A 12,972-nucleotide genomic window follows, 5' to 3' on the forward strand; every position below is an offset into this window, starting at 1 on the left:
TTGGTTTTAATTATTCTGGGCTCTTGTGGGTAGCAGAGGAATAATTTTGGCCTGCCAGCCATCTGGGATTCTACTTGCAGACTTTCAGGCTCAGTAGCTTTTCCCAAAGTCTTTCTACTCCACACAAAGAATTCAACCCTGTGTGCCTTTGCCTACTCCCCACCTGCTGTTTATAGCATTCACATGTAGATGTATCAGCATTATTTTACTCCCAGACTCTCCGAAGTTGAGAGGTTGGAATGGATTGTCCTTTAGTGCCACCCTCTTGCTTTACCAATTATAAATAATACCTCCTCTCTTTCCTCAACCTGGGATTTCAGAGAGTAGTAGTAAAAGTGATGATTTTTGAGGAAAATACCAGGACCTTCTCTGTGATGCAGTACCTGGAAATCACATGTTGGGGAATTATCTGTCAGGCAAGCAGATAGCATTTTATAAACAACATGTAAATCAATCACTTAAAATTTGTATTCTCACATTTTTGCAGTTGCATAGATGGGATGAAATACTTCTTGCATTTAATTACTTGTTCTAGACTTTTAAAGATTGCAATCAGATTAATGAATGGTTCCAAAACACTTTCGTTAGAATGATGTTTTAGATATATTTTATCATCCTAAAATTAACATAATTACATTTGCATTTTTGCATTTAGTGTGCTACTTTTAATAGAATTTTTGTCTGTGAAATATATTGCATATAGGTAACATAAAATTAAAGTTAATACTAACTACAGCCTTTGCTAAACATTGCTGAATATTGTGTCTGCCCAATCTATAAAATGTGAAAACTCAGAAAATAATATTATGGGCATTTACTGTTATTTTTCTGGGTTATTTATTTCTAGAATGATAGTCTTACGTTTTCAAGGCCCTTTGGTAATAAGACTTTTAACATATAATTCTTAAAGTTTCAAACAGTGATGACTGGCTGGAATTATGTTTAATAATTTTAATACATTAAAACATAGCAATGATTTATACTTTGAAAATCAAGTATAAATTTTTTAACTTAAAAATGACTTAAAAATAAGTTAAAAAATAAATTTTTTATTAAAAATATTAAAAAATAACTTTAAAAAAGTTAAAAAATAAATTTTCAAATGGAAGCCAACTCTGTTGTATGTTAATTAAATTTGGAATAACATTTACGATTTTAAAATAATGTAAAATATTCAGTTGCTTCTTTGATAAGGTGACCATATTTAAGAACAGAAATTTAGGATTTTTGTTTATGGCAGTGCAGTAGGCCTATTGTGGCTGTGTGGACCACAAAATAATAAGAGAAGAACAAGAAATATTGTTCGAATCACTGCTATAATTTTGATTGGCGCAAAAGTTGAGAAGATCTAGGTGCTGAGACAGAGGTTATAGCTTTGAGGAAGTGGAAGTGCATAGGAGCGCAGAACTCTGCCTTCAGCCTGCTTGATTAACCAGTAATCCAGAAGAAACCACAGCTATAGTTTGTGAGTAGGTGACTTCTTAGCTTAAATGCCCCTTCAAGAGTTACAACCATTCTTAGAATACATTTAGTGGTCCGTAGAGTTTATACGGATCTATGTAATCTGTACCTCATCTCTTCTGTGTAGCTCATTCTCTACCTTCCCATATTCTTCCTTCCAGCCATTCTGAAATTTTCTCAGTTCACGCTATATGCATACCTTCTTACCCTTCTTCTAGCCATCACTTCAGAGGTCTTCTCATATTTGCAATGCACCCAACAAAGGTCTAATAGCCAGAATCTATAGGGAACTTAAACCATTGAACAAGCAAAAAATAAATAACTCCATTAAAAATGGGAAAAGACATGAGCATATACTTCTCAAAAGAAGACATACAAGTGGCCAAGAAACATATGAAAAGATGCTCAACATCACTAGTTATCATAGAAATGCAACTCCAAACCACAATGAGTTACCATCTCATGCCAGTCAGAATGGCTGTGATTAAACATCAAAAAACAACCAATGCTGGTGAGGCCACAGAGAACAGGGTATACTTATACAGTGTATATTTATGAGTGGGAATGTATACAGTGTATACTTATACTTGGTGGGAATGTAAATTAGTTTACCTACTGTGGAAAGCAGTGTGGAGATTTCTCAAAGAATTTAAAAAAGAACTACGATTTGACCCAGCAATCTCATTACTGGGTATATATCCAAAAGAAAATAAAGTTCTACCAAAAAGACACATGATCTTGTATGTTCATTGCAGCACTATTCACAAAGCAAAGACATGGAATCAACGTAGGTGCCCATCAACAATGGATTGGATAGAGAAAGTGTGATATATGTGTGTGTGGGGGGGGGGGTGGATGCGTGTGTGTGTGTGTGTGTGTGTGTGTATATATATGGAGAGAGAGAGAGAGAGAGAAAGCATATAATGCTACTTAGAAGTCATGTTCTTAGCAGCAACATGGATGCAGCTGGAGATAATTATCCTAAGTTAATTAACACAGGAACAGAAAGTCAAATACTGCATATTCTCACTTATCAATGGATACTAAACAATGAGTACTTGTGAACATAAAGATGACAACAATAGACACTGGGGACTACTAAGTGAAAAATGAAAGAGGACTGTGGGTTGAAAAACCAACTGTTGGGTACTATGCTCAGTACCTGGGTGTTGGGATCAATCGTATCCCAAACTACAAATCTGCAGATGTATCCCCTGAATCTAAAATAAAAGTTGAAAAAAAAAGTTAATTAAGAAAATCAAAACCAGTATAGTATACAAAATTTTATACTTTTTTGAGACTAATGATTTAAAAACTATTTCTCTCTGCAATATTTTTATCTCTTTGTTTATCTCTTGTGATGGTATGAGTATTTTACACATTAATTTATGTGAGTTCTTTATATGCCTAAAATATTAGCCTTTGATTATTGATCTTGTGAATTTTGTTCTTATGCTTTTAAGTTTAATTTCATCAATGCAACTGTTTTGGGGGAGGGTAGTACATGTTAAAAACATTTGGCTAGTCATATCGTTGACATTTTCTTTTTTCCCTAGGGTCCTTAATTTAATTTAATTTAATTATATTTTAGTTTACTTTAATTTAGTTCCGGGATACATATGTAGGATGTACAAGTTTGTTACATAGGTAAACGTGTGCCATGGTGGTTTGCTGTGCCTGTCAAAACCCATCAACTAGGCATTAAGGCCAGCATGCATTAGCTATTTATCCTGATGCTCTCCCTCCCCCTGCTCCCTCCTCAGACTGCCCCTGGTGTGTGTGTTTTCCCCTCCCTGTGTCCATGTGTTCTCATTGTTCAGCTCCCCCTTATAAATTAGGACATGGGTGTTTGTTTTTTCTTTCCCATTAGTTTGCTGAGGATAATGGCTTGCAGCTCCATCCATTGTCCCTGTAAAGGACGCATCTCATTCTTTTTTATGGCTGTGTAGTATTCTATGGTATATATGTACCACTTTCTCCTTATCCAGTCTATCATTGATGGGCATTTGGGTTGATTCCATATCTTTGCTATTGTGACTAGTGCTGCAATGAACTTGCATGTATCTTTATAATAGAATGATTTATATTCCTATGGATACATACCCAGTAATGGGATTGCTGGGTCGGATTCTATTTCTGGTTCTAGGTCTTCGAGGAATCGCTGCACTGTCTTCCACAGTGGTTGAACTAATTTACATGTCCACCAACAGTGTAAAAGTTGGTCCTGTTTTTCTAAAGCCCTGCTATTATCTGTCGTTTCTTGACTTTTTAATGATCACCATTCTGAATGTCATGAGATGGTATCTCATTGCGGTTTTGATTTGCATTTCTCTAACGATCAATGATTATGAGCTTTTTTCATATGTTAGTTGACCACATAAATGTCTTCTGTTGAACAGTGTCTATTCTTGTCCTTTTGCCCACATTTCAATGGGGTTGTTTGTTTTTTTCTTGTAAATTTGTTTAAGTTCCTTGTAGATTCTGGATATTAGGGCTTTGTCAGATGCATAGATTGCAAAATTTTCTCCCATTCTGTAGGTTGTCTCTTCACTCTGATGATAGTTTCTTTTTTTAAAAAAATGTTTATTTTTCCATAGGTTATTGGGGAACAGGTGGTGTTTGATTACATGATTAAAAGCTTTAGTGGTGATTATGAGATTCTGTTGCACCCATCACCCAAGTGGTATACACTGCACACAGTTGTAGTCTTTTATTCGTCATCCCCTTCCCACCTTTTCCCGCTGTGTCCCCAAAGTTTGTTGTGTCATTCTTACGCCTTTGCATTCTCACAGCTTAGCTCCCACTTATGAGTGAAAACATACGATGTTTTCATATATGTATATATCACAGTTTCTTTATCCACTCATTGATTGATGGGCATTTGGGTTGACTCCCCAGTTTTGCAATTGAGAATTGTACTGCTATAAACATGGTTGTACCAGTATTTTTTTCATATAATGACTTATTTTCCTCTGGATGGATACCCAGTAGTGGGATTGCTGGATCAAATGGTACTTCTACTTTTAGTTCTTTAAGGAATCTCCACACTGTTTTCCATAGTGGTTGTGGTAGTTTACCTTCCCACCAGCAGTGTAGAAGCACTCCCTGTTTACCGCATCCATGCCAACATCTATTTTTTTATTTTTTTATTATGGCCATTCTTGCAAGAGTAAAGTAGTATTGCATTGTGGTTTTGGTTTGCATTGTCCTGATCATTAGTGATGTTGAACATTTTTTATATGTTTGTTGGCGATTTGTCTATCTTCTTTTGATAATTTTCTATTCATGTTCTTAGCCCACTTTTTGATGGAATTGTTTGTATTTTTCTTACTGATTTGTTTGAGTTCATTGTAGATTCTGGATATCAGTCCTTTGTTAGATGTATAGATTGTGAAGTTTTCGCCCACTCTATGGGTTGTCTGTTTACTCTGCTGACTGTTCTTTTGCCATGCAGAAGCTCTTTAGTTTAATTAAGTCCCTGCTGTTTAATCTTTGTTTTTATTGCATTTGCTTTTGGGTTGTTGGTCATGAAATCCTTGTCTAGGCTGATGTCTGGAAGAGTTTTTCCAATGTTATCTTCTAGAATTTTTATATTTTCAGGTCTGAGATTTAAGTCCTTGATCCATCATGGGTTGATTTTTTGTTTAAGGTGAGAGATGAGGATCCAGTTTCATTCTCCTTCTAGTGGCTAGCCAATTATCCCAGCACCATTTGTTGCATAGGGTGTCCTTTCCTCACTTTGTTTTTGTTTGCTTTGTTGAAGATCAGTTGGCTGTAAGTATTTAGGTTTATTTCTGGGTTGGCCATTTTGATTACTATTTTTAGAAGAGCTTTTTCTTTGGCATAGTAAAATATAAGTTTTTGTAGAAATTTAAAAAATAAATATATCAAAAAAATTTTAAGAAATCTGCAATTTTATAGAAAATGGGATTATATTTTTAAAATTTTAAATATTTTCCATTGACAATATATATGAATTTTTGGCATATATATGTATGTCATAATGTATTTTGCATATATATATATGCCATAATGTATTCAGCCAAATCTATTGTATGGGACATTTAAGTTATTTTCAGCTTATTGAAATAGAAAAATTTTCAATGACCATTTTTTCGTATGACTTTGTGCATATTTCTAATCATACCTTTAGGATAAATTACTTTTAAAATAATTTCTACATTAAAGAATATGTAACATTTTAAGATTATTAATACACGTTGGCAACTTGCCTTCCCTAAAATAAGTACCAGCTTACACTAATCTTGCAGTGTATAAGAATGTCTGTTTACTCCCTCCATTATCAAAACTGAATATTCAATTTTTAATGCTATTTGCAAATCCAATGTTTATCTGTTTGTTGGCTAATAGTCTGAACATCAGTCCTGTTCATTTCTCTACAAATCAAGATTACGCTCTTTTAAAATTTATCTTTGAAAATAATGCATATTTGAATTAACAAGAAATTTACAGAAGTTCTTACAGGTAAAAAGCAAAATGAGATCACAATTCCAGACAGGTTGGAGAAGGCTGAAAGAGCATTTGCTAATCCCTGGGTACTTTTAGGTTTAGTTTAAACCACTCTAAAGGTTAAAAGAGAGAATTTCCAGGTCCAGTGCAGTGATAGGAAGTTGGATAGGATACCACAGCATAAGTTCATTGTCCCCTAAGAGCTGCGTATTCAATGAAAAAGCCAACCAAGGTGAGCAATATTTTTTCACACAAGAAGAGAATGAATAAAAATATTTGTCTTTGTTGGTCTCAGCCCTAGATGGAGGGGGGAAAGTACTTTTGCTTAAGTATTAATAACCTTAATCTTGAGTCAGAATTCACACTACCTTCAAGGAATGAAAACTTTTTAAGCTGGAAATTTTGTTTAAAGAGGGCCCTATTTGGTAGTACCCCTGGGTAACTGGTATTCACAAACTAAAATCCTCTGTTAAAGAGTGCACCCTCACATATATCTCAAAGGATTCTCACTGATGATATTTCATACACACACACACACACACACACACACACACACAATTATAAAACATACACGGAAACAGGAAAACATCAGCAAAATAAAAAAGCAGAGCCATATCCACAAACATTTTAGAAACTTTAATTATAGATGCAAAGTATAATAAGTATGTTTAAAAATATAAGAATGATTTTAAAATATGGTTAAGAAATAACTGTCTATAAAAATGACCTTTTTTTTTTTTTAAAGAACCAAATAGAACTTCTGGAAATGAAAAATGTAAAAATCAAAATTAGGAACTCAGTGCATAAGTTAAGTGATATATTAAACACAGGTGAGAAGAAAATTGGCAAACTAAAAGAAAAATTTTGAAGAGCTTGCCCCACATGAGGTACAGAAAGACAAAGAGATGAAAAAATGTAAGGGGATAGAGCCTCTGACAAATACCTGGTCAGTGTCCCATAAGGGGATAATGGTATGATGAGAGAAAATATTCAATAGGATAAGCCCAACAACTTCACAAAGTTGATGAAAGATAGGGAGGCTCAGATACAGTGGAGGACTAGGGAAAACATCCACACCTAGAAGAATCATAGTGAAGCTGTGGAATATTAAAGCCTAAAGGATCTAATCCAACAGCAGAGAGAAAAGACAGATGGTGTGACAGACTAGCAGCTGACTTCTCAACTGCATGAGGAAGACAGAGACTGCAGAATAATCCTTTCTTCACCAATACTGGGAGAAAGTAAGTCAAGCTAAAATTGTATACTTAGCAAGACTACCTTTTAAGAAAAACATTATTCCATTGAGAGGATAAACAAAGTCAAAAGTTGATTCTTTAAAAAGAGTATCAACATTGACAAAATTCTAGCAGGAAAAAAAAGAGGCAACAAAAGTAATAAATTTTAAGAGGGCCCATAGTTATAGGTACTGCAGAGTTAAAATAACTGATAGGCAAGTAATATAAACATATTTTTGAGTGATTATAAAACTATCAAAAGAAATTAAACATGGTCTAAATAAGTGGGAGATGTAATCGGGAATTTGGCAAACATGCAAGATTAAATAGGTCAAATAGGAATACATATTTAAGGCCGGGCGCGGTGGCTCAAGCCTGTAATCCCAGCACTTTGGGAGGCCGAGACGGGCAGATCACGAGGTCAGGAGATCGAGACCATCCTGGCTAACATGGTGAAACCCCGTCTCTACTAAAAAATACAAAAAACTAGCCGGGCGAGGTGGCGGGCGCCTGTAGTCCCAGCTACTCGGGAGGCTGAGGCAGGAGAATGGTCTAAACCCGGGAGGCGGAGCTTGCAGTGAGCTGAGATCCGGCCACTGCACCCCAGCCTGGGCGACAGAGCAAGACTCTGTCTCAAAAAAAAAAAAAAAAAAAAAAAAAAAAAAAGGAATACATATTTAAGGTTAAGACCTAAACAAAAGCAAAGAAATTATAAGCACAAAATTCAAATACTGGTTACTTTCTGACAGTATGCAGGGGTAAAAAAAATCAGGACATAGTCTACTTTTTAGTCCAAATGGAGGCACTTTGTTAATATTCCTTAAACAGTTCATTTACATTATTTATTTACCATGAAATGTATAACACATAGAGAAAAAAGTAAACAACGCAGCACAAAAATGTACAACTCAATGGTCGTAAAGCACACACCTTCATAATCACTACATAGATCCAGAAATAAAATATGTGAGCGCCCCAGAAGCTATACTTTCCCAGTCCTCAAAAGGTAGCCTCTAGCTTTGTAGATTTATTGTTTATGAATGTATCCTTAAACCCTCTTGTTTTGTTTTCTCCTGTCTTTTGAAAATAACAGGGATGGAATTACATACAGTTAATTCTTTTATGTCTGGCTTCTTTGATGAACATAATGTTGGTGAAATTAATAGGCCAATGAATGGTATTATTTTAATTTCATTTTTCTGGTTACTACTTGTAGTAAAAATTTTTCATATTGTAACTTTTGAATATTTGTTTTGTGAATTTTTATTACCTTTGCCCATTCATCCATCAGTAAGATCCTCTTCTTATTATTGATTTGCAAAAATTATTTGTTAATAATTACATTAACAATTATTGACAAACAAATGTGCTCTTTACAATTCGTTCTCCATTTCGTTTTTTAACACTTATAATTTGTAATGGTTTTCTTTTTAAACTTTCCTTTTGTATTATTGAAAATTAAATATATCATCTCCGTAAAAAATTTCAGGAAACCAAATCAAAAACACAACACACCGTAGTATAAATAAAGATCATTTTAATTTCTTCTTCCCAATTAATTCCTTCTTCCCAATTAAATGTTAACTGTTGGTAACATTTTGGTTCATATCCTTTGTGACTTTATTTATTTGTATTTACTTATTCTCTATATATGTACATTTTTATATATAAATGTAGATAGAGATATATGTCAAATTTTTAAATATCTATATTTGTACCTAAAATTTTACTAATGGAGAATTATTTTGTCTGCCTAATAACATGTTTTTCACCAATCGATACAATTTACACCACCATTTTAAATTATTTAAATTGTGTTCCATTGTATAAATTTGCTAATTATTAATTCAACAGACATTAATTGAGTCTCTTGATAATGCTATATAGCAGCATTGTTTTGTAGGCACTTGAGGCAACTAACATACAAAATTCCTGCAAAGGTGGGGTTGAATGCTAGTGGAGGAAACATACAATAAAGAAATAAATTTTTCATATTCTATAAGGAAATCCTAAGTCCTAGAAAGAAGAAGGAAAGCAAGGAAGAGTTTAGAGAGTAGTGGGTTGATATGAGGGAATAAGGTATTCAAGGAATGCCTCAGAAATTAGCAAGAACATAGTAGAAGTATGGGAACCCACTGTGCCAGCCTTTGGGGAAAAATCAAATGCAAGACAACAAGGTGAGTTTTTTGGGTTTTTCTTAGAGCAATATGACATTGGTCAACATTTCAATTACTTGCAATTTTAACAAATTTGGAAGCACCATTGTTATTAAAATATTTAGTTTTTGCTTGCGTTCTTACATTTGTTCTCCTCAGTTTTCAAACCAACCTTGTCCTTGTATGTCTTTATGACTATAATAGTAGAAAGATGTGAGAGTGTATATTAAAGGATGTTAATCTAGTACCATCTTACTCCAGAGACATAATTCATATTTATTTAGAGGAAAAATAAAATTTAGGAAAAAAGAAAAGAAGTTTTCAAAGAATGTTAGAATATAGAATATTTAATTTAGAAAGGAATTTTTTTATAGCTAAGACAAAAAAATTAAAATGACTTGCCTTTAGCTACTCTGCAAATTAATACTTTTTTAAAATGCCACTTTAACATCATGGAATCTTTAATAAAATAACTTAATAAGCAAGAACTTTGACACAAAATATTTTTTTGTTCACTTAGGTTGCTGATGCCAAATTTTGCCCAAGACCTTTTAACGTCTTGCCTGTGAAGACAAAATGGAGTAACGTGGGCTTTCATATTCTTCTATTTGATCTGGAAAACCTTGTTGAACTTTTACTACCAACTCCACTCAGTGATGTTGACTCTTCCAGTTCATTCTATGGTGGTGAGGTCCTGAGAAGAGCCAAGAGCACAGTGGAGAAGAAGACACTGACACTGAGAAAGAGTAAAACTGCCTGTGGTCCTCTCTCAGCAGAGGCACAAGCCAAGCCTATTACTGAAAGCCTGTCCCAAGGAGATAATACCATCAAATTCTCAGAAGAAAATGATGGAATTAAAAGGCAGAAGAAAATGAAGATCTCCAAAAAAATGCAGCCTAAGCCATCAAGAAAAGTAGATGCCAGTCTTACAGTAGACACAGCTAAATTGTTTCTGTCTTGCCTTTTGCCATGGGGAGTGGATAAAGATTTAGATTATCTTTGCATTAAGCACCTCAATATTTTAAAGCTTCAGGGTCCTATTTCTTTGGGACTTGCTTCAAATGAAGATCATTTCTCACTGATGTTGCCAGGTTGGGATGTATGCAATACTGAAATGATAAAAGACTATTCAGGAGTAAATTTATTTTCCAGGAAAGTTTTGGACTTGTCAGATAAATACAGAGCCACTCTTCCAGATCAGGTTGGAATTCCAAGAGGACTGGAAAATAATTGTGATTCTTTGCAAGAGTCAAATACTATAGTTTATTTGTTGAGCAGACTATTTTTAGTTAATAAGTTAGTTAACATGCCTTTAGAATTGGCATGTAGAGTTGGCAGGTAAGACATACCTAGAGATTTTGACTATACTAGATTATGACATTAAAAAAAAATCATGGCCGGGCGCGGTGTCTCAAGTCTGTAATCCCAGCACTTTGGGAGGCCGAGACGGGCGGATCACGAGGTCAGGAGATCGAGACCATCCTGGCTAACACGGTGAAACCCCGTCTCTACTAAAAAATACAAAAAACTAGCCGGGCGAGGTGGCGGGCGCCTGTAGTCCCAGCTACTCGGGAGGCTGAGGCAGGAGAATGGTCTAAACCCGGGAGGCAGAGCTTGCAGTGAGCTGAGATCCGGCCACGGCACCCCAGCCTGGGCGACAGAGCAAGACTCTGTCTCAAAAAAAAAAAAAAAAAAAAAATCATGATTTGCTCTTTGCTATATTCAGCTCTTTAACATTCCTTCCTTCTTTCCAGTGGGGGGTAAATATGCAACAACTTCTTGGTTTAAAAAACATTAAGAAAATCTCCCTTTTAATTGTTTGGATTGGAGTATAATTTGGCAATAGATCTATATGATTTAAAATTCATTCATTCAACAAATATTCAATGTTTTCATAATATGTGTCAGAAAAGACATAGTGTGGGATGCTGAATGAGTAGATAGATAGATAGATAGATAGATAGATAGATAGATAGATAGCTACATAGCTACATAGATACATAGATACATACACATATACATACATAGACACATATACGTCTTGAAATCCATTATACATGGTATGAATTAAGTATGAACAAAAACACATATACGTCTTGAAATCCATTATACATGGTATGAATTAAGTATGTATGAACAAAAACACATATACGTCTTGAAATCCATTATACATGGTATGAATTAAGTATGAACAGAAACATTTAAGTTAAGGCTTATGATGATATGTTTTTTATATCATCAGAGAAGGAAAATATTGAAAATTTCATACCTCAAATTTTACCATTTATTTTATATTTTGGCATATTAAAATAGAATAAAACAGAAGAGGCTATTTAGTAATTCATTTATACATAGTACAGTTTAGTAATAACTGTTGTTTTTGAGTGTTGAGATTACACTACTCTGTGACTTTGGGCTAGTCACTTTGCTTTTCTGGGCCTTACTTTCCTGATTTACAAAATGAGGTGGGTGGTATAGGTGACTGTGAAATTCTTAAAAGCTTAGGTTGCTAATCAATTTGATTTATTGGTCTAATCATGATCCCACAGAGCAGATGAGGGACTTAGTTGTTTGCCAGAGGTTTTCATTGTAAGTTTATTCCTGATACAGATTACAGGATGGAAATGATGTGTCTGATGTCTGGTGCACTTTAGGGAAGCTTACGGACTTTTGGTATGCCTTTCATTAAATAGCCTTTCAAATGTTGTCACACATTAGTTGACTCTTTAAAGAATTCTTCATTGAAACAAATTATAGAATGAACGTGTCAGGATGAGAGACTGCTTCTCTACTGCAGCCACTCCAGATTTGATCTGCTGTCAGAGCCCAGATACTATTTTTTGAGAAATCAAAATAATGTATGTTGGATTTGTCACACCAAATCCTTCCAACAAATTTGACCATTTCACAGAAATTTTACTGTGGTTGTGAAGGTTGAGAAATCTTCATAAGCTTAACAACTGGGCACATGATTTAACTGAATTTTAAGGCAACACCTGCCTACTTATCAGAACATCCCTGGCAGTTTCGGAAGATTCCTGTGATGGGAACACTGGTGTAGGGTAAAACCTGCCTTCATAAGGCTCCAATGGTAGCTGAGGAGAATTCTTTGACAGATGTCAACATATTGAGTTTTTTTAATTTGTTGCATTAGTCAGTAGTCATGTGACCTAAAATAGCAAACCTGTCTTGTAAATGTAGGTCACAGATAATACTGGCAAACTAAGACGTGCAGGTCAATTGGGATTAAGATTTTAGATGGGAGCCTAAAAAAAAAAAAGATTTAGGTGGGAACAAAGTGAGGAAATCAGATTCACAAAAGAAATTGATGTGAAAGATATTGCTAAAAATAATCTGTATTCAATTTCCAAATTTGCGAAAGTGGTCATGTACCCATATCTTTGATTTATTTCCTCAAATAATTTTTTGTGCTTTTTAGTAATATACTGCCAATCTTTTTTCTAACAGTTCTTTCAGAATGGAATGTGCACATAATAAGGTGAGAAGTGCTGGGAATGACATTTTAAATATGTCAAGCTTCTACGGTTGCTCACGAAATGGTAAGGGAGCTACTGACACAGATATGATCTGATTTTTTTTTTCCTATGAAAGGAAATAGCTAGTCTTTCTATAACTGGTTAGCAATGTCA

The 12,972-nt window shown here is 34.5% G+C and overlaps 1 protein-coding gene across 8 annotated transcripts in view; it reads left to right on the forward strand.

Annotated features, from left to right (window-relative positions):
- Positions 1-12,972, forward strand: part of LOC105490044 (WD repeat domain 72) — a 294,422-nt gene that overhangs the window by 131,494 nt on the left and 149,956 nt on the right. For 6 of the 8 annotated variants that reach the window (XM_071066821.1, XM_011755286.2, XM_071066822.1 and 3 more), the window contains exons 15-17: positions 9,843-10,660; positions 11,933-11,995; positions 12,791-12,882. In XM_071066821.1, the coding sequence (XP_070922922.1) occupies positions 9,843-10,660; positions 11,933-11,995; positions 12,791-12,882 (973 nt within the window). The remainder of the gene's footprint in view (positions 1-9,842; positions 10,661-11,932; positions 11,996-12,790; positions 12,883-12,972) is intronic. The other 2 variants (XM_071066825.1, XM_071066826.1) reach the window with 2 other exon arrangements.

Source organism: Macaca nemestrina, chromosome 7 (assembly GCF_043159975.1).
Source record: "Macaca nemestrina isolate mMacNem1 chromosome 7, mMacNem.hap1, whole genome shotgun sequence".
NCBI lineage: Eukaryota > Metazoa > Chordata > Mammalia > Primates > Cercopithecidae > Macaca > Macaca nemestrina.